The sequence below is a fragment of the Cetorhinus maximus genome, chromosome 29 (genome assembly GCF_964194155.1).
Source record: "Cetorhinus maximus chromosome 29, sCetMax3.hap1.1, whole genome shotgun sequence".
Classification (NCBI taxonomy): domain Eukaryota; kingdom Metazoa; phylum Chordata; class Chondrichthyes; order Lamniformes; family Cetorhinidae; genus Cetorhinus; species Cetorhinus maximus.
The window spans coordinates 17,494,223-17,522,167 of record NC_135907.1 but is presented as its reverse complement, the minus strand read 5'-3'; the positions used below and the strand labels follow the sequence as shown (position 1 = coordinate 17,522,167).

General features: G+C 47.7%; 1 protein-coding gene across 4 annotated transcripts in view; it reads left to right on the top strand.

The window, feature by feature from the left end:
* The window catches only part of LOC144669325 (protein kinase C and casein kinase substrate in neurons protein 3), a 60,822-nt gene that overhangs the window by 22,917 nt on the left and 9,960 nt on the right, over positions 1–27,945 (top strand). For 2 of the 4 annotated variants that reach the window (XM_078531689.1, XM_078531685.1), the window contains exons 2-7: positions 2,053–2,171; positions 6,078–6,234; positions 9,057–9,292; positions 11,673–11,828; positions 17,818–17,993; positions 26,362–26,482. In XM_078531689.1, coding sequence (XP_078387815.1) covers positions 2,112–2,171; positions 6,078–6,234; positions 9,057–9,292; positions 11,673–11,828; positions 17,818–17,993; positions 26,362–26,482 — 906 coding nt within the window. In that variant the 5' untranslated portion in view covers positions 2,053–2,111. The remainder of the gene's footprint in view (positions 1–2,052; positions 2,172–6,077; positions 6,235–9,056; positions 9,293–11,672; positions 11,829–17,817; positions 17,994–26,361; positions 26,483–27,945) is intronic. The other 2 variants (XM_078531686.1, XM_078531688.1) reach the window with 2 other exon arrangements.

Below are 27,945 nucleotides of genomic sequence, written 5' to 3'. Positions count from 1 at the left end.
ATTTACCCAATTTCCTTTTGAAAGTCACTCCTGAATCTGCTTCCGTCTGCCTCTCAGGCAGTGTGTTCCAGATGATAACAACCTGCTGTGTTTAATTTTTTTTTTTAAAAATGATTCTCCCGCTCTCCTCTCTTGGTTCTTTCGCCCATTATTTTAAATCTGTTTCCTCTAGTTACTGACCCTCCTGCCTGTGGAAGCAGTTTTTTTTTCCCTTACAGGACATCCTGAGGATGTGACAAGGTGCTTTAAAAAGTTTATTTTTCTTTCTAATCTGCCAAGGGATCATCGCGGCCCCTGGATTGCACTCATTTCATGAAAATCTAGGGGAGAATGGTTCTACATTGTGAATAACCTCTGAGGTGAAGCCAGAAGACAATTACTGGCAGCATTTATTCTCGCTTTGGGGCTTTGGAAATAGGATAATAAACTGGGAACCTGCTCTGAATCACACCTATATTAAATTACAAAGCCATATTTAGCTCAGGCTGCCAGTGCCAATAGAATCTAATCTAATTCCCACACTTCAAAAAGGCCTGTGGACGGATTTTATTTGGGACGCGTGTGTCGATGGCAAGGCCCAGCATTTATCGCCCATCCCTAGTTGCCTAGTGGTGGTGAGCTGCCTTCCTGAACCATTGCAGCCCATTGTTTTTTTTAAAATTCTTTCTGGTAAGGCCAGCATTTGTTGCCCATCCCTAATTGTCCTTGAACTGAGTGACTTGCTGGAGCATTTCAGAGGGCAGTTAAGAGGCAACCACATTACTGTGGGTTTGGAGTCACATGTGGGCCAGACCAGGTAAGGATGGCAGATTTCCTTCCCTATTGGGCATTCATTAGTGAACTAGGTCGGTTTTTACAACAATTAATGATAGATAGTTTCATGGCGCTATCAGTGATAGCTTGCTTTCAGTTCCAATTGTTTTTTCACTAATCAATTGAATTTATTAATTATAATTCAAATTCCACCAGCTGCAATACTAGGATATTAGCCTGGGCCCTGGATTACCAGCTCAGTTACGTTACCACTGCACCACCATCTCCCATAGTGCAGGTAAACCCACAGTGCTAGGGCGGGAATTCCAGGATTTTTGACTCAGCAACAGTGAAGGAACGGCGATATCGTTTCAAATCAGGATGGTGTGTGTGGTGCACAGGGAAATTTGCAGCCAGCAGTGCCCCCCAAGCACCTGCTGCTTTTGTCCTAGACATCGCGGGTTTGGGAGCTGCTGTTGGAGGAGCACTGGCGAGTTGCTGCAAGATCCTTAATGGTCTTGACAAGGTGGACGTGGAAAGGATGTTTCCTCTTGTGGGCGAGTCCAAAACTAGGGGGCACTGTTTTAAAATTAGGGGTCGCCCTTTTAGGACAGAGACGGGGAGAAATTTTTTCTTAACTGGGTCCAAAGACTAGAACACAAAATCTAAGCTGACACTCCTAGTGCGGTGCTGAGGGAGCACTGCAATGTCAAAGGTGCCCTCATTTGGAAGAGACATTAAGCTGAGGCCCTGGCTCTCCTTTCCGGTAGATGCAAAAGCCACTATTTCAAAGAAGGGTGGGGGGGGGGGGTGGGGTTGCTGTTCCCCGGTGTCCTGGGAAATATTTATCCCTCAACCAACGTCACTAAAACAGACTACCTGGTTGTTATCGCATTGCTGTCTGTGGAAGCTGGCTGTGCGCAAATTGGCTGTGCGTTTCCTGCATTACAACAGTTATTACACTTCAAAAGTGCTTCATTGGCTATAAGGCGCTTGGTGACATCCAGAGGCGGTGAAAGGTGCTATATAAATGCAAGTCTTTCTTTATGGAGCCAAACCAAACACCGACCGTGTTACATCCATAGAAGCATTAGACACACACCCTGCTATTCTCTAGCTATCACTGGTGATGATAATTAAGCGGAGACTGTGGAGGTTTCCTTCCTGGATTGTTCTAGTGCGCACGCTATCAGGTAAATCAATCAATATGCAACAGCATTCTCTCAACTCATAAGGTGTCACATTATGGAAGCTGCAAGCGTTTCTCACATGGCAATTCCTTTTTATCCTGACTCCTAGAAGGAAGTTGAAGTCAGACAGAGGGAGAGTGAGAGAGAGAGAGAGAAGATTGTGCTGCCATGTCTCTGAAGTACAGTGATGCCCCGGGGCCAGAAGCAACCAGCAACAGTTTCTGGATGGTGAGTTTCACAAGATCAAAGGTTACCTTAAAAGCGATGTGACTTGTGTTTAGTACATAACACTCCTCTGATATCTAGTTCAGAGGGATGGTTCAAGTTTATCATTTTATTTGAGACAAAAAAAAAATAGGCCTCCAAAAAAATCCAAATAGGGAAAAGGCTTAAGCCAGACAGACAGAGGGCTCCAGGATGGTGTTGAGAAACCGTAATTGGCTCCAGTCCTCCTCAGCCAAGGAAGCAGCAAAAATAGGCCCGGGCTCCGGGAATGCTCATGAACGGTCTCCTCTGTCAGGTATAGTTATTGTACTCAAGCTTACTGAGAGCTGGATTCAGGCCATCTAAACACGATTGACTGGAAACCCTGAACATCCTTCGGTGAGGGGAATGTCACTGCCTCAAAACCGTGGGGGTACAGGTCCTATATTGGAACAGCATTTCCAGTCATGGTGGAAGAGTCTTTACCTGGATGCGTTCCCATTAAATTGATCAATCCATCCAATTGAGTAGAAGTTGGGGTTGGATCGACTTTTACTCAAATCAAAGGAAGGGAGAAATCGGGCGAGGTGTAAAATGGCCGGTCGATTTGATTTTCAGAATCACACAGTGCAGAAGAGGCCCTTCGGCCCATCGAGTCTGCACCGACACGTGAGAAACACCTGACCTACCTTACCTAATCCCATTGACCAGCACTTGGCCCATAGCCTTGAATGTTATGACGTGTCAAGTGCTCATCCAGGTAGTTTTTAAAGGATGTGAGGCAACCCGCCTCCACCACCCTCCCAGGCCTGGATTTTGCAGTCACTGCGCAGACCGCTCACCCCTGACCTCCAAGAAAGCTGCCTACAGAGATCTAGCAATCTCTGTTCACAGCTTAAAGGCAAAATACTGTGGATGCTGAAAATCTGAAACAAAAACAGAAAGTGCTGGAAAAACTCAGCAGGTCTGACAGCATCTGTGGAGAGAAAGTCAGAGTTAACGTTTCGAGTCCGTACGACCCTTCCTCAGAGCTAGGTCCGCCATTTCCGCCAACTCCAGCATGATGCCACCACCAAACGCATCTTCCCTTCACCCCCCCCGCCAGCATTCCGTAGGGGTCATTCCCTCTCCATCACCCCCAACACCTCAACCCCCTCCCACGGCACCTTCCCATGCAATCGCAGAAGGTGCAACACCTGCCCCTTTACCTCCCCCCTCCTCAGCGTCCAAGGGCCTAAACACTCCTTTCAAGTGGAGCAGCACTTCACTTGCACTCCCCTCAATTTAAAAACTAGCTCTGAAGAGGAGTCACACGGACTCGAAACGTTAACTCTGTTTCTCCCTCCACAGATGCTGTCAGACCTGCTGAGTTTTCCCAGCACTTTTTGTTTCTGTCCGCAGCTTTCCCTTTTCCCGACACTAGTTTAAATCAGGCACCAAGTCAGGGGGATTTCCAGGTATCCAACAGCAATGATGTCAGTGAGCAGGTAAGCCAATCACATCAAAGTATTCACAGCAAACCAGGAAGTTAAAAGCACTTAAAATACTCTCTCTTTTTAAGTAAAATTTTCCGAGAACAAAATAAGCGATTATGATTGGATTAATATAAAGTTAAAACAAAAGCTGATTTTTTTTTAAAAAAGAACTGTGATTTTTTTTCTCTAATAGTGGAGAAATTTGACATTACGCAAAAATTAAATGAGGTTTTCAGGGCCAGTGAAAGTGTTTAACACTAACTCTGAAGTTAGTGTGCTGGTAACAAAACCCAGGTCAGCACATTCAACAAAGTATAACTTTTCCAAGGGTTTTCACAGCAAGGCGAACAGCAGAAGTGGAAGTTCCCGTTAATCCAATTGATTTCCCATTGATTGCAGTCTGGGGTGCCTCAATGGTGCATCCTGAGGAGGAGTGTAGAATCACTGACAGCCAACCTCTGGATTTCTGCGTTATTCTGCACGTGTGTGGACTCCAGAAGTTGCTGCCAATCTTAGCCAAGTAATGATGGTGAACACCGACAGTTCCCCCCTCATTTCCGCTGCGAGTTCCAGGCCGTTAACTGATTTTCACCCGATGGCAGAAGTTAAAATTACCCACGCGAACGCAGAGACCAGCCATTCGGCCTAGCCACGACTAGTCGAATCCCACTATCCAGTTCAGTTCCCAAACAGTTTTACTATTCCTCTTATACCTTGTCTACTGCGTTCGCTGCTCCCAATGTGGTCTCCTCTACGTTGGGGAGACCAAACGGAGACTGGGTGACCGCTTTGTGGGACACCTTCGGTCTGTCCGCAAGCATGACCCAGACCTTCCTGTTGCTCGCCATTTCAACACTCCACCCTGCTCTCATGCCCACATGTCCGTCCTTGGCTTGCTGCAATGTTCCAGTGAAACCCAACGCAAACTGGGGGAACAGCACCTCATCTTCCGACTAGGCACTTTACAGCCTTCTGGACTTAACACTGAATTCAACAACTTCAGACTCTGAACTCTCTCCTCTATCCTCACCCCTTTTTTAATCCCCTTTTTTCTACATTCATTTTTTATTTTTTATCCGCTTATTTTTATTTCTATTTACTTATCCATTGTTTTATCCCCTGTTTTATCCCATTTTCTATTCTTTTTTTCCCCACCACTGTGCCCCCTCCCCCCCACCCCATCCCCGAAAGGACCACCTGTTACTTGTTCATGTTTTTTTCAAAGTGCTGGCCCTTGTTCTCTGTTATCACATTCTGCTTTCTTACCTTTCCCACTATCAGCACCTTTTTTTTAGCACTAACCACTACCATGAGCACTCCCTTTGTCCTTTAATTCATGACATCTTTGTCAATCTCTCCTTTGTCTCCACCTATCGCTGGCCTTCTATCCAGCTCCACCCCCCCTTTAAACAGTATAAATTTCATCACATTTCCACTTCTCTTCGGCTCTGAAGAAGGGTCATACGGACTCGAAACATTAGCATCTGTGGAGAGAGAAACAGCAGGTTATCAGACCTGCTGAGTTTTTCCAGTATTTTCTGTTTTTGTTTCAGATTTCCAGCACCCACAGTATTTTGCTTTTATCTTACTATTCCTCTTCATTCAACAAATGCCTGATTCCCTTTCTTAGATAACTTATGAACAATGGTTTGTGCCCTACAGCTTAACCACGTTGTGTGTAAAGAATTCTTTTCAAACCGCGTTTTGTGAATCTTTTAAATTTGTAAAAGCAAAAAGGGCTGGGATGAATGACTGACCAATGTACCCCATTCCCTTTGAAAAAGGGTCAAAATTGCTACTTCCCTCAGATGGCATGACAGAGGCTCAGCACTCACTACCCAAGGAATCAAAGCCATCTATTCACTGGTCAATTACACACGATGTTGACACATCAAACCATTGTGGCGCTTCTCTGGGCCAAAGGTCAATCCCAGAAAGCAACAATTTGCATTTGAATAGCGTCTGTAACATGTTCTGATGACCCAAGGTGCTTCATGGGAGTGTTATCAGGCAAACATTGACAGCGAGCCAAAGAAAACAAAAAAGAGACTTAAGGGCAGGTGACCAAAACGCTTGGTCAAAGGAGGAGGGTTCTAACCCAAGTCTTAAAGGAGGAAAGGCGGAGAGGTTTAGCAATGGAATTCCAGTGCTTAGGGCCTAGCTGGCTAAAGGCGCGGCCGCCAATGGTGGGGTGAAAAGAAAGCAGGGTGTGCAAGAGGCCAGAGTTGGAGGAGCTCAAATTTTGAGGAGGGTTGTAGAGCTGGTGGAGGTTACAGAGACAGGAACGGGCGCGAAGACTTTTGAGCGCTAAGATAACAATATTAAAATGGAGTCATTTGTGGATGGAAGCCAATGTCAGTAAGTGAGCAGAAGGGTGACAGGTACAATAAGTAATACTGAAATACCAGGAGCACCCACTTGAACGAGTAGCAATGTTTCGATTTCCTCTCCCCAGCCAGATAAATATAAAAGCACGACCAAGCGCACGGACGATGGCTATAAAATCTGCAACGACATCATCTTGTGTTTCCAAGAGAGAGCAAAGATCGAGAGGCAGTACGCCCTGCAGATTTCAGCGTGGTCACGGAAGTGGAAACCACTGGTCGAAGCAAGTAAGCGCATCCGTAAGGGCGAGTGACGGAGTCACAGATTTCCTCGGAGATCAATCAATGCGTGGAGAGATTGGAGAAGCTGGGGCTGTTCCCCTTGCAGCAGAGACGATTAAGGGGAGATTTAATGGTTATTCAAAATTGAGGGGCGCCGATAGAGCAAGCAGGGAGAAACCGTTTCCTCTGGCAAATGTGTTGGTAACAAAAGGCCACAGATCTAAAATACTTGGGAAAAGACCTAAGAGGAGATATTTTTTCATCAAACAGTTATTAGGCACTAATGTCCTTTAGGGAAGGAAATCTGCTGCCCTTACCCGTCCTGGCCTGCATGTGACTCCAGATCCACAGCAATGTGGTTGACTCTTAAAATGCCCCCTGAACAAGGGCAATTAGGGATGGGCAATAAATGCTGGCCTAGCCAGTGACGCCCACATCCCATAAATGAATTTTAAAAATACTACCTGAAAGGGTGGTAGAATCAGATCCCGCTGAATTTTCAGAAGGTGCATGTACTTGAGGAGGACTAGTGCACAGGGGTATGTGGTGGTACTGTCTCAAAGGGCCAGCATACGTAAGACAGGCCAAATGGCCTCCTTCTGTGCTGTCAGATTCTCCGATTCTAGGTGAAGGGTAGGCAGGGGTAGCCGTCCATTCAAGGCTTCCCCAAACATTACCTGTCCACGTTGAATTGTTCCACTTTTTCCCACTTGTCCTTAAGGAAAGACTTGAATTCCTACCGCATGTTTCACAACCTCAGGATGTCCCCACAGCGCTTTATAGCCAATGAAGCATTTTGTGCTCAAGCTCCCAAGAGTGGGAGCTGAAACCACAGTCTTCTGACTCCGAGCCACAGCTGATAAGCAAGTGGAAAAGGGTGTCTGGAGCTCAGCAGGAAGAAACAAGCAGTTCGGAGCACCACTGGCCACAGCAATGCTGATACAGAGATACAGGAAGAGAGATAGGAAGTTGGAAGCCAGAGGGGAGAGAGGGCACTCGCGATCAGGTATCAAGCGTTTCCTTGTCTTGTGTCCAACAGTGGGAGAGATGTGTTAGAAGATCTCCCTCAGATTCAGGAGCTTAGATGGACTAGGACTTTAAAGAGGAAAGGTTTTGGCATGAAATCGGAAACCAGATTCTTAGTAACGGAGTGTATGTGAGAGTTCTGCTGGAGATCAGGGGGTGGCCAGGCCAAGATTGTCAGTTTGGTGTGCAGGCTATTTTTCCACCAATGCTGTCACCATCACAGCCTATAAATAAACTACTGTACCTGCGAAAACCTGATCTAATTAATAGTTGACAGGAGTAAATAGCCACGGGGCTTCTCATAGGAACAGGAGGCCATTCAGCCTCTCGAGTCTGCTGCGTCATTCAATTCATTCATGGCTGATTGATACCTCAGTTCCATTTACCAACCTTTTCTCCATATCCTTTGGACTCTTAGCCAACAAAAGTCTTGAAGCTCCAACTCTTCCCCACCCCAGCATCCAATTTTCCAGATTTCCAGTAACCTTTGTGTGAAAAGTGCTTCCTGATTTCACTCACAAATTGTCTAGCTCCAATTTTAAAAAATTATTCATTCATTCATGGGATGTGGGCATCACTGGCTAGGCCAACATTTATTGCCCACCCCTAATTGCCCTCGTTCAGAGGACATTTAAGAGCCAACCACATTGCTGTAGGCCAGGCCAGGTGAGGATGGCAGATTTCCTTCCCTAAAGGGCATTAGTGAACCAGATGGGTTTTTACAATAAAAAGCAATGGTTTCATGGATTCAAATTTTACCATGGTGGGATTCAAACCCGGGTCCCCAGAATACTAGCCCAGTGACAATACCACTATGCCACCACTGTTCCATGGAGGATCAGGAGTAGTTCTTGCTGGTGTTCTGGCCAAATCATATCTCCCAAGCAACATTATTTAAAAACGCACAGGTCATTATCACATTGCTATTTGTGGGAGCTTGCTGCGTGTAAATTGGCTGCTGTGTTTCCCACATTATAACAGTGACTACACTTCAAAAAGTGCTTCATTAGTTGCAAAGCACTCTGGGGCAACCTGAGAGTGTGAATGGCACTATACAACTGCAAGTCCTTTCTTTTATGTCTACCCTAGAGCTGATTGCCTAAGTCAGTGATCTTCATCGCAAGGCCCTTGAGCCAATGGCGGTTCCCATCGACACTAAGTGCGGCTCCCCAACTCCATCCATCCATTTTCAGTAACCGCTTTATCCTCAGAGGGTCACGGTGATCCAGAGCCCAACCCAGTATTATATTCCTGTTTATTTTATCTTCAACAATAAAAATGTGCACCGAGCCTATCAAACCTCAGCCTTCTTTACATGTCACATTGACCACATGGTACAATGTGCGCCAATAAGTTTATCTAAGTATGTGCGTTGTATAGTAACAGTTATATTACCATAGCAACCACCATAGAACTAGCAGAGTGTCCAACCATTGGTGTCGTGTATTTTTTTGGCCCAAGTGAGTTACTGGAGTAGTAAGCGATGATAATTTAGTAGTCGGAGTGGCTCTCGCACTGCAGGTTTTTTACTAAAGTGGCCCTTGCTTGAAAAATAGTGAAGACAAATAGGTCTAAGTACTGGCACTGGCTACTGCATGATCAACAGCCGTAGGTGTAATTGTTTCTGGAGCAGAACCCAGCTCTGATTCCATTTGTGAGTGGATTGACCCTCTTTAATGACTGTATCTGCAAGAAGACTGACTGGATATTTAATGACCGAGCCTGTAAAAGGGCTGTATCAGAGTTTGTAGCAGAACTAACTGCACAGCAAGTATACCCAGCCTGTCTATCATACTCACCAGGTCCTATGTACGGTACTCTGTTGAAGGCGTGGCATGCCTTCCTTACCTCTGCAGACCGCCTGAGCGAGCTCCACGTGGGGATCCAGAAATCGCTGGTGACCGAGGACACGGCCAAGATTCGGAACTGGCAGAGGGAGATGTACCACAAGAAATTCTTCGGAGGCTTCAAGGAGACCCACGAGGTGAAGAGCGGATTCCGAAAAGCGCAGAAGCCCTGGACAAAGAAACTGAAAAAAGTACGTCATGGCTGAGATCATAACGGGCGCGTGGGGTACGCGTTACATAACGGGCTGTGTCATCACTTTAAACAGGAACGAGGTGTGCGCACCATTAAATAAAAATAAGATGTACACGCTGGTGATACGTCACCCATTACAACACATCATTCTCAGCACCCCCCACCCCCCCCTCCCACAATTAAAAGCCCCACCCCCACCCCCCCCGCCTCCCACCATTAAAAATATACAGCCACCCCAGAGCTGTTTGTTTAAAAAAGGCAATTTTCTCCGCTCCTCTGCTGAGTGGCTGATACAAGGCGTGCGAACAGCTGTGTCAGTGGCACCCACTGACGTCTTGTGCAAAATGGTCCTTCTACACATGGGAGCCCAGATAGGGAGTGTCCGGAGGATACCCAGCTGACCGCTGCCCTTCAGGAATTGTCACAAACCACGGGAGGAGGCCATTCGGCCCATTACGCCTGTGCTGGTTTTTTTGAACGCCCTTCAAATTATTCCTTTTGAAAGTGTTGACCTAACTCCCTTTTGAAAGTTATTTTTGAATCTGTTTTCACCGCCCTTTTAGGCTGCGCATTCCACATCGTAACAATTTGGTTCCTTTGCCAATCAATTTAAATCTGTGTCCTCTGGTTACTGGCCCCACTGCCAATGGAAACAGCTTCTCCTTATATAGTCTATCAAAACAGTTCATGATTTCGAATGTCTCTGTTCAATCTCTCCTTAGCCTTCTCTGCTCCAAGGAGAATAGTCCCAGCTTCTCCCCTCTTTCCACATAACTGAAGACCCTCCCACCTGCCGCCGTTCCAGTCAATGACAGTGTCAGAGGGCACCATGTCCGTGTTCAATCCAGTCCTTTCCGCCCCCCACCCCCCCCACACCTGTCACCCACACAATATGTGAAGCTGAAACCCTGGCAGCCGCACAGCAACATTCTCGACTTATCATTCCGGGAGTGTCAAAAGACTTAACTGCGTGGCTTGTGACGATGACAAATTCATTTAATTCCAGGATGCTGCCTGGTGCTGGATTTGACTTTTCAACAAATTCCCCACTTTTTCCTGATCGTTTTAAAGTTTGTGGCACCACTTATTGGACAATTCAGGTTATTACAGGCTTGCATTTTCACTTTTTTGGCCATCCTCTAGAGGTAGCTTTTCTCACCCCGCTCTGGCTAAAGGAGCTGGTGCATGGCGGAGCGCCCTCTGGGTTAGCACAAGTTCTTGTTGTGTGAGAGGCTGCGAAACAAGGCTGCACGTCTGACCCCCACCCCCACTCCCATCCTCAGCTGACCACCCCTTTTTCCAGGGGTAGTCACTCACAGAACCACAGCAGGAGGCCATTCAGCCCATCATGCCTGTGCTGGTTTTTGTTTTTTAAACAAAAAAGCAGCCACCCAAATTCGTCCCACTCCCTTGCATTTTCCCTCAATGCTCTTCAAATTATTCATTTTCAAAGTGTTTACCTAGCCCCCTTTGGAAAGTTACTTTTGAATCTGTTTTCACCGCCCTTATAGGCTGCGCATTCCACATTGTAACAATTTGATTATTTTGCCAATCAATTTAAATCTGTGTCCTCTGGTTACTGGCCCTACCGACAGTGGGAACAGCATCACCTTATTTATTCCATCAAAACAGTTCAGGGTTCTGAACACCTCTGTTAAAATCTCCCCTTAACATTCTCTACTCCAAGGGGAACAGTCCCAGCTTCTCCAGTCTTTCCACATAACTGAAGTCCCTTGCCCTGGGACCATCCTGGTAAATGACGCTTAGGTGTTGAGGAGCATGAGCCAAGACTGATTTTTTTTTAAAAATCGCCTTCCCAGGGCATGGAGACTAGGTTGCGTCAGCCCTGGTAAAATTCATCTCTCCCACTCCATCCCTCGGAGCTCAACGTGCTTGTGGAGTCAGCGCACCGCCAGGAGATGTTTCAGTGTCCTAATGGTACAGAAAGAGGCCATTTGGCCTGTCAAGAATAAACTTACAGGGCTACGGGTTAGTGCAGGGGAGTGGCAATCCGGTCAGTCCCATTCCCCTGCTCTACCCCGTAGCCCTGTAAGTTTATTTCCTTCAAGTGCCAAATCTGATTTCCTTTTGAAATCACTGATCGTCTCTACTTTTCACCATCCTCGTGGAAAGCAAGTTCCAGGTCGATACCGCTCGCTGCATTAAAAAAATGTCCTTCCTCACATCCCCCCCACCTCCTTACCTCCTGCCCAAAACCTTAAACCTGTGTCCCCTAGTCCGCATGTCTTTGTCTACCTTATGCAAACTGTCATAATCTTGTACATCTCTATCTGGATTTCCCCTCAATCTCCTTTGCTCTGTCGCTTAGTCGCTTAGTGGGGCTGCTAACCTAGATTCCCCTTTAACCTCTCTAACAGACGGAAAAGCTGAAGAAACTGTACCATGCCAAACGTAAAAAGGAGCGGGTGGCCATTGCCCGGGAAAGCAGTGCCAGGGCCAATCAGGCGACATCCGCGTCAAAACACCACAAGCTGCAGGGGGAGAGAGAGAAGTGCAACCAGGAAGCAGAAAAGGTGAGAAGGCAAATTCAGTGTTGTGTGTGTGTGTGTGTGGGTCGTAAAAGAAAAACGGAACTTGCATTAATATAGCACCTTTCACATCCTCAGGATGACTCAAATTGCTTTATAGCCAGTGGAGCACGTTAGGAGTGCAGCCACTGCTGTAATGTAGGAAGTGGAGCAGCCAATTTGCACACAGCAAGCTCCCACAAATAGCAATGTGATGATGATTAGACCCAAAAACAAAAAAACTACTGCGGATGCTGGAAATCCAAAACAAAAACAGAATTACCTGGAAAAACTCAGCAGGTCTGGCAGCATCGGTGGAGAAGAAAAGAGTTGACGTTTCGTGTCCTCATGACCCTTCAACAGAACTAAGTAAAAATAGGAGAGGGGTGAAATATAAGCTGGTTTAAGGTGGGGGGGGGGGTGGGGGCCAGCTTATATTTCATCCCTCTCCTATTTTTACTTAGTTCTGTTGAAGGGTCATGAGGACTCGAAATGTCAACTCTTTTCTTCTCCGCCGATGCTGCCAGACCTGCTGAGTTTTTCCAGGTAATTCTGTTTTTGTGATGATTAGACCACCTGTTTCAGTGATGTTGACTGAGGGATAAACATTGGCCAGGACACTGGGGAGAATTCATCCGCTTTTTTTTTAAAGTCCGCCTGAAAGGACAGAAGGGGCCTCGGTTTAACACTGGAAGGCAGCACCTCTGACACTGCAGCACTGCCTTAGTACTGCCCTGGGAGGGTCAGCCCGGATTATGAGACTTGAACCCACGACTTTCTGATTCTGAGGCAAGACTGCTATTCACTGAGTCATAGCTGACACCCTAAGCAAACACAGCAACCAATTTCTGCACAGCAAGTTCTCACAAATCTACTGAAATGAATGTTCAATCAATTTGTTGGTGATAATTGAGGGATAAATGTTGGCCAGGGCAGTGGGAGAAATCTATTGCTCTTCTTTAAAGATTCCCATTTTACATCCTCATAAACCGCATCCCCAGTTGTCTGCTTAAGACAGCACTTCTATTGTTATATTATTCCCCTAAAGTATCAGCATAGATTCTGCACTTAAATCCCAGATTGGGGCTTGAACCTCCAGCCTTTCAGAGGCAAGGCAACAACGATGGCTGATACTACTTTACACGACTGACCTCCACAGCTCAATGCCTGTGATCAAACCTTCCTCCCCCAGGCAGTGACCTTGCCTCCACTCCTGAAGGTGTGGACCACCGCAGACACTGCCAACCCTCCAGCATGTTGTCCCAGTGACCATTCTCTATAATTGAGCAAACGTTGACTACTGGTGGGTCAGGGGTCATCGGATAGAGGGTTATGATGATAGATTTAGGTGAGGAAAGACGGGGAGAGGCTTGAGTGGAGCATAAACAGAGGGATGGACTGGTCGGGCTGAATAATGTGTCTCTGTGCCGTATATCCTATGTAATAAACCCCAGCCCAGTTTTGATCCACTTGTGAGGCACACACACAAGCAGTTCCCAGTTGCCACCAGGAGTTAGAATTATTTTTCATCTCCTTAACCGAAAGGTGCTGAAGCCTGTTGTTTATGCCTTTGAGAGACAGCAACATGCTATTGTTGTATAAGGATAGTCGACAGAGCAACGGTTAATGTGGGGCTGGAGAACAGTACCACCCATGGTATGGTGTAGAGGGTCACATGATAGTAGACTGTGTGAGTAGAGTCTGGAAGGACCAGGCATGGAACCAGCCTGGATACGTATGCAGTTACGGGTTACCGATAAATGGTTTGTGTTCAACCAAACAGGCCTCCAGGCCTCTCTGTGAGAAACCAAACAAACATTTACAACAGTTCCTGGAATGTTGGCATCAGTGGCGAAGCCAGCATTTATCGTCCTTCCCTAATTGCCCTTAAGGGGGTGGTGGTGAGCCAACTTTATGAACCTTTGCAGTCCCACTGGTGAACTGATTTTAGCACCCAACAACCACCCTGCCTGCTATTGGCTAGTATGGCACCAATCAAGGACTGATTATGGCTGACATGCAGAATGGCAGGTCAGCCCAGTGAGCCACTGCAGGTATTTATTCTGCATCACCAGAATTATTTCCCCAAAGGGACCACTGCACAACGTGGGTGATTGGAGTCAAACCTGGAGACAAGACAAGCCAATCAGCTGGGTTGAAACAGATTCTCCTCAAAAATAAGAGGACAGCACAGACCAGGGGCAAGACCTTCAGCCTGGAGTCAGGACCCCGATGGGAGGATCAGTTCTGGGACCTGACACCAAACAGTGTAGGTGTGATACAGCTGACGCGATTCTGCATTGAGCCAATTAGTGGATAGGGGTCGAGCAGACTCGCTGTCCAATTAAGGATGGCGGACAGGCTCCCAAAGTTGGAGGGCCAATAGGAATCCCTGTAGCAATGAAAGACCAACACCCCCACCCTTAGAGGCGTAAGCTGTCGTTGCAGTTGAGAGAGAGACAGACTGAGAAAGATGGAGGCGTCCTCTGTAGAGCAGGTACAAAAATTTAAATGAATAAAGGCCACAACTGCTGGGCTGTGATCATGGCCGCCTCCATCTCCTAGCCACGTTTCGACCACAGTTGGGGGCCTGACTGCTGACCTCAGTTGGCATGGGAGAGGGGTCTCAATGGGCCTCTTAATTGCCTCAACTGGGTATCTGCCACTTGCGTCTTGTCGCTGACCCAGCTATTCTCAAAGTGGCTTGGGGGCAGGATCGGGGTAATTCTGGACCCGTGTGCCTCTGGTCTGTCCACAACAGGCTTCGAAAATCTGGCCTCAGGTATCCAAACCTGGAAGCCCTCTATGTACAACGTACTGCACTACTGAGTCATCAAAGGGTTAGCACAGATTTCGATTATATCAGGCAAGTGTCTTGCAGGGGTCCCACTTCCAGCTCCACCAACGTAACATTGAAATTTAGCTAATAACAATGTTCAGTTACAGGAGGCTAACTGAGGAGGATACCACCAATATCATTGGGTTGCTTACATTGTCAATGCTTGGAAACGTGTCTCCAATTGATCAATGTACAAATTTTACAATTGCTCACACACAACCCATCCCAATCACACATGGCACAATTGGTGACATTGAGCATGGTGATTGATGTAGCGCTTGATTTGCTCAGGGTTTTATCATACTCACTGCTGAAAAATAAAAGTCTTTAAAGACGTGCATTTCTATAGTCCCTTTCACAACCTCAGCACATCCCAAAACATTTTACAGCTAAATGAAGGACTTTAGAAACGTCCCACATCATAGTAATAACCAGATAGTCTGTTTTAGTGATACTTTGGATGAGGGATGAATATTCGCCAGGAGAACTCCCCTGTTCTTCTTTGAAATAGCGTCAGAGATCTTTACCCAACTTGAGGGGGCAGACAGGGCCTCAGTTTAACATCACATCTGAAAGACGGCATTTGTGACAGTGCAGCATTCCCTCAGTATTGCAGTGGGAATGTCAGCCTTAATTATGTGACCAAGTCTCTGGACTGGGGGCTTGAACCCACAACTTTCTGAAATCAGAGGCGAGAGAGCCACTACTGACACCACTGGGATGTGCGTGTTGTGTGGGGCGGGGCGTGTTGGGCGGGGCGGGGCGTGTTGGGCGGGGCGGGGCGCGTTGTGCGGGGCGGGGCACGTTGTGTTGTGGGTGGGGCGGGGCGGGGCGCGTTGTGTGCGGGGCGGGGCGTGTTGTGCGGGGCATGTGGGGCGGGGCGTGTTGTGTTGTGTGGAGTGGGGTGGGGTGGGGCGGGGCGTGTTGTGTTGTGTGGGGCGGAGCGGGGCGGAGCGGGGTGTGTTGTGCGGGGCGTGTGGGGCGGGGCGTGTTGTGCGGGGCGTGTGGGGCGAGGCGTGTTGTGTTGTGTGTGGGGCGGGGCGGGGCGTGTTGTGTTGTGTGGGGCGGAGCGGGGCGTGTTGTGTGGGGCGGAGCGGGGCGGAGCGGGGCGTGTTGTGCGGGGCGTGTGGGGCGGGGCGTGTTGTGCGGGGCGTGTGGGGCGAGGCGTGTTGTGTTGTGTGTGGGGCGGGGCGGGGCGTGTTGTGTTGTGTGGGGCGGAGCGGGGCGTGTTGTATGGGGCGTGTGGGGCGGGGCGTGTTGTGCGGGGCGTGTTGTGTTGGGGCGTGTTGTGTTGGGGCGTGTTGTGTTGGGGCGTGTTGTGTTGGGGCGTGTTGTGTTGGGGCGTGTTGTGTTGGGGCGTGTTGTGTTGGGGCGTGTTGTGTTGGGGCGTGTTGTGTTGGGGCGTGTTGTGTTGGGGCGTGTTGTGTTGGGGCGTGTTGTGTTGGGGCGTGTTGTGTTGGGGCGTGTTGTGTTGGGGCGTGTTGTGTTGGGGCGTGTTGTGTTGGGGCGTGTTGTGTTGGGGCGTGTTGTGTTGGGGCGTGTTGTGTTGGGGCGTGTTGTGTTGGGGCGTGTTGTGTTGGGGCGTGTTGTGTTGGGGCGTGTTGTGTTGGGGCGTGTTGTGTTGGGGCGTGTTGTGTTGGGGCGTGTTGTGTTGGGGCGTGTTGTGTTGGGGCGTGTTGTGTTGGGGCGTGTTGTGTTGGGGCGTGTTGTGTTGGGGCGTGTTGTGTTGGGGCGTGTTGTGTTGGGGCGTGTTGTGTTGGGGCGTGTTGTGTTGGGGCGTGTTGTGTTGGGGCGTGTTGTGTTGGGGCGTGTTGTGTTGGGGCGTGTTGTGTTGGGGCGTGTTGTGTTGGGGCGTGTTGTGTTGGGGCGTGTTGTGTTGGGGCGTGTTGTGTTGGGGCGTGTTGTGTTGGGGCGTGTTGTGTTGGGGCGTGTTGTGTTGGGGCGTGTTGTGTTGGGGCGTGTTGTGTTGGGGCGTGTTGTGTTGGGGCGTGTTGTGTTGGGGCGTGTTGTGTTGGGGCGTGTTGTGTTGGGGCGTGTTGTGTTGGGGCGTGTTGTGTTGTGTTGGGGCGTGTTGTGTTGTGTTGGGGCGTGTTGTGTGTTGTGTGGGGCGGGGCGGGCGTGTTGTTTTGTGTTGTGTTGTGTTGGGTGAGGTGGGGCGTGTGGGGCCGGGCGGGGCGTGGCGTGTGGGGCGGGGCGTGTTGTGTGGGGCGGGGCGTGTTGTGTGGGGCGGGGCGAGGCGTGTTGTGTGGGGCGGGGCGTGTGTGGGGCGGGGCGGGGCGTGTGGGGCGGGGCGGGGCGTGTGGGGCGAGGCGGGGCGTGTTGTGTGGGGCGAGGCGTGTTGTGTTGTGTTGTGTGTGGGGTGGGGCAGGTGTGTTGGGTGGGGTGGGTGTGTGTGTTGTGTGGGGTGGAGTGGGTGTGTTGTGTGGAGTGGAGTGGGTGTGTTGTGTGAGGTGGAGTGGGTGTGTTGTGTGGGGTGGGGTGTGTGTTGTGTGGGGTGGGGTGTGTGTTGTGTGGGGTGGGGTGTGTGTGTTGTGTGGGGTGGGGTGTGTGTGTTGTGGAGTGGGGTGGGTGTGTTGTGTGGGGTGGGTGTGTGTGTTGTGTGGGGTGGGTGTGTGTGTTGTGTGGAGTGGGTGTGTGTGTTGTGTGGGGTGGGGTGGGTGTGTTGTGTGGGGTGGGGTGTGTGTGTTGTGTGGGGTGGGGTGTGTGTGTTGTGTGGGGTGGGGTGTGTGTGTTGTGTGGGGTGGGGTGTGTGTGTTGTGTGGGGTGGGGTGTGTGTGTTGTGTGGGGTGGGGTGTGTTGTGTGGAGTGGGTGTGTGTGTTGTGTGGGGTGGGGCGGGTGTGTTGTGTGGAGTGGGTGTGTGTGTTGTGTGGAGTGGGTGTATGTGTTGTGTGGAGTGGGTGTATGTGTTGTGTGGAGTGGGTGTGTGTGTTGTGTGGGGTGGAGTGTGTGTGTTGCGTGGGGTGGAGTGTGTGTGTTGCGTGGGGTGGAGTGTGTGTTGTGTGGGGTGGGGTGGGTGTTGTGTGGGGTGGGGTGGGTGTGTTGTGTGGAGTGGGGTGGATGTGTTGTGTGGGGTGGGTGTGTTGTGTGGGGTGGGGCGGGGTGTGTGTCGCTTTGTCCACTCATCTCCTGTCCTCTCCATTCTCTCCCACATCAAGGTTAAGCAGCGCTACACAAAGACTGTAGAAGACTTAAACAAGTACAATCCAAAATACATGGAGGAGATGGAGATGGTCTTTGACCAGAGCCAGCAGTTGGAGCAGAAACGCATAATCTTTCTCAAACAGATCTTCTTGTCCATTCACCGGCACCTTGATGTCACCAACAATGAAAGGTGAGGTTAAAGGTACATTCCAATCCTCCATATCATCCCTACCATATTATGTATAAGAAAAGCTGTTCCCATGGGCTGATGGTGCAAAGACTAAGGGACCCAGATTTAAGGCTTTAGGCAAGAGACACAGGGAGGATCTGAGGAATAACCTTCTGAGGCACAGAGTGGCAATGACTTGGAACTCCTGTCTACCAAGGTGGTGGAGGCAGAGATAATCAGTGATTTCAAGAGGAAATTGGATGCCATTTGAGAGAAATAAATTTGCAGGGTTATAGATAGAGTGGGAGAACTGGATTGACTGGAGTGCTCTACAGAGAGCTGGCATGGACTCAATGGGCAGAATGGACTTCTGTACCATAATGATTGTGTGTGACGAGCAATAAGTTGATGACTGATTTAAAGATGCAGATAAACATTTTGCAGGGCGAGTGGTTAACATCTCCACCCAATGCGGTGCTAAGTCATCAGAGACCAAGTTTCATTCTTGTGTATGCTGAGATAATTTATCTCAAGTGGGCCGTGGGAGCTACAGTTTGGTTTCTGATCCCACTCCTAATTGGATCTTAGTGACTTTGACTAGCAAGAACATGTATGGGTGTCAAGTAAGGGCCAGATCAGGCCTCCCTATAGTCAAATACATGGGGCAGAATTTTGCCCTTGATGGGTGGGTAGCCGATCGCTGCCGCCAAAACGGGCCCCACCGCCATTTTGAGTGGGTGGGCCAATTAAGGCCTGGCCAACGGGCCACCCGACGGGAAGCGCTATGCGCTTCCTGTGAGTGGGGAGGGGAGGGATTCCCCAACTGTCAAAGTGCGCTCTTTCGTGCATGCGTTCCCCCCGATGTCATCCCGCGTCGGCGAGTGGGCACTGCCCCCAACTCGCCGACGGAAAAACTCTGGCCACAGTGATACTACTGCCCAAGCCCACATGTGGGAGAATGGTCACTCGGTTGTGGTGCCCATAGTACAATTGGTGGCTGCGCACCCCAACAAGAGTCAGATCCTTCAGGGAAGAAAACTAGAGAAGTTTAAACAAAATTGTTTTCAGGATCTTTCCACCCCAAAAGAAAACATAATTCAGGTCTTACTTATAAACCAACTTCCCATTCTCCTGCGCAGCTGCCTAAGTTAACACCTAATAGAATGGACGGAGGTTCTGGGATTTAAGCTTTGAGTAGACTAAGAGAGTTATTTTCCCCTGGTATATGTTATTCCCAGCTACAGCAAACACTACACAGTGAGCCAATTAAGTTCCTTTGAAAAAAAAATGGCCCAGATGGACATTAGACGAGTTATGAAATTGGAGACTATAAGTGCAGATAGAATTGTGTATGAAACAGTTGGATCGAGACCATGGCAGAATGGTTTGCTGTGTGGATATCAGCTGTGCATGAAGTGTAAGGGCATTTTCCCATTCCGCGCTTACTTCAGTTCTTAAGAGCCATCTCTCACCACTCCAATCTTCAACAGGTTCTGCAAATTTCCGGGGGCATTGCCAGGACTGAGAAATTTTAGCTATGAGGAAAGATTGGATAGGCTGAAGTTGTTTTTCACTGAACAGAGGAGGCTTAATTGAAGTATATAAAATTATGAAGGGTTGAGATAGAGACCACCTATTCGCCTTAGCAGAGGGATCAAAAAAAATCAAGGGGCATAGATTTAAAGCAATTGGTAGAAGGATGAGAGAGGAATTGAGGAAATATTTTCTCATGCAGAGGGAGTTAGGGACCTGGAACTCACTGCCTGAAAGGGTGGTCAGGGCAGAAACTCCCATCACATTTAAAAGGTACTTGGATGCCGACTATAGAGCAGTGACTTGCAGGAAGGTGGGATTAGGCTGGGTTGCTCTTCATGATAGGGATACAATGGGTCAAATGATCTCCTTCTGTGCTGTAAGTTTTCTGTGATTCTATTCTATGATTTTTGGTTTGAACTGTTCACTGTTTATGAACAATGGTTGGCTTTGACCTAGTCCCAGTCTTCCATCACTGCCTTTGTTCAATTAGCTGATCTCAGCTAGGAGAGAAGTCAGAGCACCACCACTCCACGTGATATCAAGAAATGGCTGAAGGCACTGGATACTGCAATGGCTATGGGCCCTGACAATATTCTGGCAATAGTACTGAAGACATGTGCTCTAGAACTTGCCATGCCCATAGCCAAGCTGTTCCAGTGCAGCTACAACACTGGCATCTACTCGACTATGTGGAAAATTGCCCAGGTATGTCCTGTACACAAAAAGCAGGACAAATCCAACCCAGCCAATTATCACCCCATCAGTCTACTCTCGATCATCAGTAATTGGGTCATCAACAGTGCTATCAAGTGGCACTTGCTTAGCAACAACCTGCTCACTGACACCCAGAAAAACTCAGCAGGTCTGGCAGCATTGGCGGAGAAGAGCAAAGTTGACGTTTCGAGTCCTCATGACCCTTCAACAGAACTAAGTAGAAATAGGAAAGGGGTGAAATATAAGCTGGTTTTTGTGGGGGGGGCGGCGTTGTTGGGACAAGCAAGCAGTGATAGGAGGAGATAACCAAAAGATGTCAAAGACAAAAGAACAAAGAGGTGTTGAAGGTGGTGATATTCAGGACAAGCAAGGTAGCTCTAGTGGGGATGGGGTGAAATAAACGATGGTGGAATACATTTAAAAATAATGGAAATAGGTGGGAAAAGAAAAATCTATATAAATTATTCGAAAAAACAAAAGGGAGGGGGAAGAAACGGAAAGGGGGTGGGGATGGAGGAGAGAGTTCAAGATCTAAAGTTGTCGAACTCAATATTCAGTCCGGAAGGCTGTAAAGTGCCTAGTCGGAAGATGAGGTGCTGTTCCTCCAGTTTGCGTTGAGCTTCACTGGAACAATGCAGCAAGCCAAGGACAGACATGTGGGCAAGAGAGCAGGATGGAGTGTAAAAATGGCAAGCAACAGGGAGGTCTGGGTAATGCTTGCGGACTGACCGAAGGTGTTCTGCAAATTGACCGCTTTGCAGAACACCTTCGGTCTGTCTGCAAGCATTACCCAGACATCCCTGTCGCTTGTCATTTTAACACTCCTCCCTGCTCTCTTGCCCACATGTCTGTCCTTGGCTTGCTGCATTGTTCCAGTGAAGCTCAACGCAAACTGGAGGAACAGCACCTCATCTTCCGACTAGGCACTTTACAGCCTTCCGGACTGAATATTGAGTTCGACAACTTTAGATCTTGAACTCTCTCCTCCATCCCCACCCCCTTTCCGTTTCTTCCCCCTCCCTTTTGTTTTTTCGAATAATTTATATAGATTTTTCTTTTCCCACCTATTTCCATTATTTTTAAATGTATTCCACCATCGTTTATTTCACCCCATCCCCACTAGAGCTACCTTGCTTGTCCTGAATATCACCACCTTCAACACCTCTTTGTTCTTTTGTCTGTGACATCTTTTGGTTATCTCCTCCTATCACTGCTTGCTTGTCCCAACAACCCCCCCTCCCTTAAACCAGCTTATATTTCACCCCTTTCCTATTTCTACTTAGTTCTGTTGAAGTGTCATGAGGACTCGAAACGTCAACTTTGCTCTTCTCCGCCGATGCTGCCAGACCTGCTGAGTTTTTCCAGGTATTTCTGTTTTTGTTTTGGATTTCCAGCATCCGCAGTTTTTTGTTTTTATCACTGACACCCAGTTTGGGTTCCGCCAGGGCCACTCAGCTCCTGACCTCATTACAGCCTTGGTTCAAACATGGACAAAAGAGCTGGACTCCAGAGATGAGTGTGACTGCCCTTGACATCAAGGCAGCATTTGACTGAGTGTGGCATCAAGGAGCCCTAGCAAAACTGGAGTCAATGGAAATCAGGGGGAAAACTCTCCACTGGTTGGAGTCATACCTAGCACAAAGAAAGATGGTCGTGGTTGTTGGAGGTCAGTCATCTCAGCTCCAGGACATCACTGCAGGGGTTCCTCAGGGTAATGTCCTCGGCCCAATCATCTTCAGATGCTTCATCAATGAACTTCCTTCCATCATAAGGTTGGAAGTGGGGATGTTCGCTGATGATTGCACAATGTTCAGCACCATTCGCGACTCCTCAGATACTGAAGCAGTCTTTGTCCAAATGCAGCAAGACCTGGACAATATCCAGGCTTGGGCTGACAAGTGGCAAGTAACATTCACACCACACAAGTGTCAGGCAATGACAATCTCCAACAAGAGATAATTCAGCCATTGCCCCTTGACATTCAATGGCATTACCATCACTGAATCTCCCACTATCAACAGCCTGGGAGGTTACCATTGACCAGAAACTGAACTGGACCAGCCATATAAATACTGTGGCTACAAGAGCAGGTCAGAGGCTAGCAATCCTGTGACGAATAACTCACCTCCTGACTCCCCAAAGCTTGTCCACCATCTACAAGGCACAAGTCAGGAGTGTGATGGAATACTCCCCACTTGCCTGGATGAGTGCAGCTCCCACAACACTCAAGAAGCTTGACACCATCCAGGACAAAGCAGCCCACTTGATTGGCACCACATCCACAAACATTCACTCCCTCCACCACCAACACACAGTAGCAGCAGTGTGTACCATCTACAAGATGCACTGCAGGAATTCACCAAGGCTCCTTCGACCACTACCATCTAGAAGGACAGGGGCAGCAGATATATGGGAACACCACCACCCAGAAGTTCCCCTCCAAGTCGCTCACCATCCTGACCTGGAAATATATCGCCGTTCCTTCACTGTCACTGGGTCAAAATCCCGGAACTCCCTCCCTAACAGCACTGTGGGTGTACCCGCGCCACATGGACTGGAACGGTTCAAGAAGGCAGCTCACCACCACCTAAGGGATGGGCAATAAATGTTGGCCCAGTCAGCAACACCCACATCCCATGAATGAATGAAAAAAAAAATTATTTATTTTCTGTTTAACGGATAAGATATTAAACTGAGGGCCAGTCTGTCCTCTGGATTGGACACAAAACGACCCCAGGGCACTATCAAAGGTGAGCAAGGGAGTTCTCTCTGGCATGTTACTCCAATCCCAAGCTAGTGATACTTTTCTTGATGGGTTTATTCACAGACTGGAACATTACAAATATGTACGAACATATGAATTAAGAGGAGTGGGCTATTTGACCCCTCGAGCCTGCTCCACCAGCCAGTAAGTTCATGCCTGATCTTGCTGTGGCCTCAACTCCACATTCCCACATGCCCCCGATAACATTAGACTCCCTCGGTAGTCAAGAAGCTATCTACCTCGGCCTTCAAAAACAAACCTTTCTACCTACCGATCTACTTCCTATTAGCCCAGTGTCCCAGCAGTCACTGTTGTACTCAGAAGAGTATAAAGAGAAAGTTAGAGTAGACTAATTAACAAGTTAAATAAAGCGGTAGCCCCTTCAACGGGCACTGTAACAAAAGACAATGTTTGAAGGAGGCTTAACTAACTAAATTAAAATATTGTTCCCAAGGCTGATACTCTTTCGAGTTACCAACAGTCACAGATTGCAACTCTTTTCGAGTACAATCACAGTTCTTGGTTTCCGGGAGTGGGACATGAACCCACAACCCTCTGATTCAAAGGCGAGGGTGCTATGAGCTGAGCCACAGCTGACACCTCAAAGAAAGGCTTGCGTTGATACTCTTTCGAGTTATCAACAGTCACAGATTGCAACTCTGTAGAGTACAATCACAGTTCTTGGTTTGCCGGGAGTGGGACATGAACCCACAACCCTCTGATTCAAAGGCGAGGGTGCTATGAACTGAGCCACAGCTGACACCTCCACCGCAGCTGATACTCTTTCGAGTTATCAACAGTCACAGATTGCAACTCTTTTGAGTACAATCACAGTTCTTGGTTTTTCCGGGAGTGGGACATGTACCCACAACCCTCTGATTCAAAGGCGAGGGTGCTATGAACTGAGCCACAGCTGATACTCTTTCGAGTTATCAACAGTCACAGATTGCAACTCTTTTCGAGTACAATCACAGTTCTTGGTTTTCCGGGAGTGGGACATGAACCCACAACCCTCTGATTCAAAGGCGAGGGTGCTATGAACTGAGCCACAGCTGACACCTCAAGCCACAGCTGATACTCTTTCGAGTTATCAACAGTCACAGATTGCAACTCTTTGAGTACAATCACAGTTCTTGGTTTCCGGGAGTGGGACATGAACCCACAACCCTCTGGTTCAAAGGCGAGGGTGCTATGAACTGAGCCACAGCTGACACCTCAAGCCACAGCTGATGATGCACTCCATTCCCCGCGGTGCCCATTGGTGGTGTCTCTTTTGAGTACCCATGACCTAAAAAACAGTTAATCAAATTAACTAATTTAAACAAATTAACAGCCCCTTAAAGGGGCAAGTCCCCCTTTATAAGGGCTCTAAGCACTTAATTAAACAATGCCCTTCACCTGTGTATCTTAATATAATTAACAGTGTCCTGGTCAGTATTTATCCTTCAATCAACTTTACCAAAAACGGATGGTCATTTATTTGATTGCTGGTTGTGGGAGCTGGTTGTGTGAAAATTGACTGCCACACTTGTTATAAGACAATGAGTAGACTTCAAAAGTATTTAATTGGTTGTATAGCAATTTGCCTTTAGGGCAAAGGTACTATATAAATACAATTATCTATATTCCAAAAATCTTGGGTTAGGAAAGGCAAAAAAAAACAAGCACATTCCCTGTTCCTGATCACTATCAATAGGTTAACAGCATATTAACGTGGATATCGGCTAACAGCAAGATCCAGCAGGCAGTGATGCCTTCTCAATACTAACTTGCATGGAGCTAGAGAGTCATACAGTACACCAGAAATACAACTTAGGAAGACTTTAGTTGAGGACAGCAACTTGTGTTTGTATCGTGCTTTTCACATAGCCAAACCTTCCAAGGTGCTTCATAGGACGCTAAGCCATACATGGAGCTGATAGGACAGGTGATCAAAAGCCTAGTCAAAGAGGTAGGTGTTAAGGAGTGTCTTCAGGAAGGAGAATGAGGTGGAGAGGTTTAGAAAGGGAATGCCAGAACATAGGGCTGAGGCAGCTGAATGCAGGGTAGCCCATGTTGGAGCAATTAAAATAAGAGATAAGAACATAAGAAATAGGAACAGGAGTGGACCATTCGGTCCCTCAAGCCTGTCCTGCCATTCAATAAGATCATGGCTGATCATCTTCTGTTTTGATTTCCACATTCCCATCTAACCCCGATAGTCTCTGATTCCCTTGCCTAACAAGAATCTATCTACCTCGGCCTTAAAAATATTCAAATGACCCCACCTCTTGAGGCAGAGAATTCCAAAGTCGCGCAACCCTCTAAGAGAAAAAATTTCTCCCCACCTCCGTCCTAAAAGGGCAACCTTTAATTTTAAAACAGTGCCCCTTAGTTCTGGACTCACCCACAAGAGGAAACATCCTTTCCACGTACACCTTGTCAAGACCATTCAGGATCTTGTATACTTCAATCAAATCACCCTTCACTCTTCTAAACTCCAGTGGAAACAAGCCCAGTCTGTCCAACCTTTCCTCATAAGACAACCTGCTCATTCCAGGTATCAATCTAGTAAACCTCCTTTGAACCGCCTCCAATGCATTTACATCCTGAGATAAGGAGAACAAAGCTGCACGCAGTATTTGAGATGTGGTCTCACCAATGCCCTGTATAACTGAAGCATAACATCCTTACTTGTATGTTCAATCCCCCTCGCAATAAAGGATAGCATTACATTAGCCTCCTTAGCAACTGGAGAAACACAGATCTTGGAGGATTGTAGGACTGGAGGAGGTTAAAGAGATAGGGAGGGAATTGGAAAGAAGGACGAGAATTCTGAAATGAAGGCGCAGTAATGCTCAACATTAAAGTTTCAACAGGCCAACTCGTTTCTTCTTCCGTTCAGCAATTTCTTGATCAGATAAAAGATGCTGTACTTACATTTTGTGAAGTCACTCTACAGTTTGGCCACAAGGTACCTGCAGAAGAGATCTGAACTTGGCTAAACATGGGTTGGAAACAACTGGCTGTTTTAGAGTCAAGATAATTTGGTAACACCCCTGTGGTTTAGCTGGCTGAAGGTCAAGGGTGTCGTTTACTTAAAGAGGGATCCGATTGAGTTGGGTCATTGCCCTTTGTGGAGCTTTAGTAATTGTTAACTTCCGGGTCCATTCCAAGTTGGGCAAGTTTCACCTTGGAAACATACCAGGTGTACGAGAGGGGCACTCAAGTCATCTAGACTTCCAGGCTGCTTATATATGCAGTATGTGCATCATTGGCTAGCACACAGCCCATGGGTGTTCCTAGAGGAAGGCTGCATCTCATTTCAAGGGAAGGATAGGGATATAAATTTCTTAATAAATTTACAATCTCCCCCCCCACCAACTCTCTCTCCAGCTTCCGGTCTATATTTAATGACCTACACCAGAACGTGCTATCAGTAAATGAGCAGAATGATTTGAAATGGTGGCGCAACACACATGGTCCAGGGATGCCAACCAGCTGGCCACATTTTCAGGTGAGTGCATAATCTTTGTCCATTTGGACAATCCCGTCATGGGTCAGTTTATCTCCAAATCAATACAATCTTTTTCATTGTTTTACCTCCCACAAGTCAGAATTTTAATCCTCTATTTGTAATTAAGTAAGTGTTCAGCTATGACTGAAGTGAGTAGCATTCTTGCCTCTGAATCAAAAGGTTGTGGGTTCAAGTACCACTCCAGAGAACAATCTAGACTGATAGTGCAGTACTAAGGGAGTGCTGTACTGTCCGAGGTGCTGTCTTTCAGATGAGATGTTAAACCTGCTCTCTCAGGTGAATGTAAAAGATCCTATGATATTATTTCAAGGATAAGCAGGGGGGTTATCCCCAGTGCCCTGGACAATATTTGTCCCTCAACCAACATCACAAAAACAGATCATCCGGTCATTGTCACATTGCTGATTGTGGGAGCTGTTTGTGCACAATGCAAAACTGACTTCCACGTTTCCAACATTACAGAAGTGGCTGCACTTTCAGTTTGAAAATATACCTGAGGCTTGCATCTTTCAGCCAACATACTTGGTTATGTCATGTGCGGTATTTTACCTGTTGTGTTCAGAATGCAGTGGGATCGTGGCTGGCATCACAAATTTGACTTTAGCTCAACCTGGCTCTCTCACTTCCAAGTCAAAAGGCTGTGGGTTCAAGCCCCACTCCAACCAATAGGCTGGCTGACCTTCCATTGCATTAGTAAGGCAGTGCCAAATTACCAGCTTTGCCGTTTTTCAGACGCAACATGAAACTTAGACCCTGTTTCAATTAAACACAGAGATAAAAACAAAAAACTACTGCGGATGCTGGAAATCCAAAACAAAAACAGAATTACCTGGAAAAACTCAGCAGGTCTGGCAGCATTGGCGGAGAAGAAAAGAGTTGATGTTTTGAGTCCTCATGACCCTTCAGCAGAACTGAGTAAAGTTAGGAGAGGGGTGAAATATAAGCTGGTTTAAGGTGGTGGGGTGGGGGGGGGGGGGGGGGTGGTTGGTTGTAGGGACAAGCAAGCAGTGATAGGAGCAGATAATCAAAAGATGTCACAGACAAAGGAACAAAGACGTGTTAAAGGTGGTGATATTATCTAAGAGAATGTGCTAATTAAGAATGGATGGCAGGACACTCAAGGTACAGCTCTAGTGGGGGTGGGGTGGAAAGACTGACAGGGCATTACAGGTATAGATTTAAAAATAATGGAAATAGGTGGGAAAAGAAAAATCTATATAAATTATTGGAAAAAACAAAAGGGAGGGGGAAGAAATGGAAAGGGGGTGGGGATGGGGGAGGGAGTTCAAGATCTAAAGTTGTTGAATTCAATATTCAGTCCGGAAGGCTGTAAAGTGCCTAGTCGGAAGATGAGGTGCTGTGCATCCAGTTTGCGTTGGGCTTCACTGGAACAATGCAGCAAGCCAAGGACAGACATGTGGGCAAGAGAGCAGAGTGGAGTG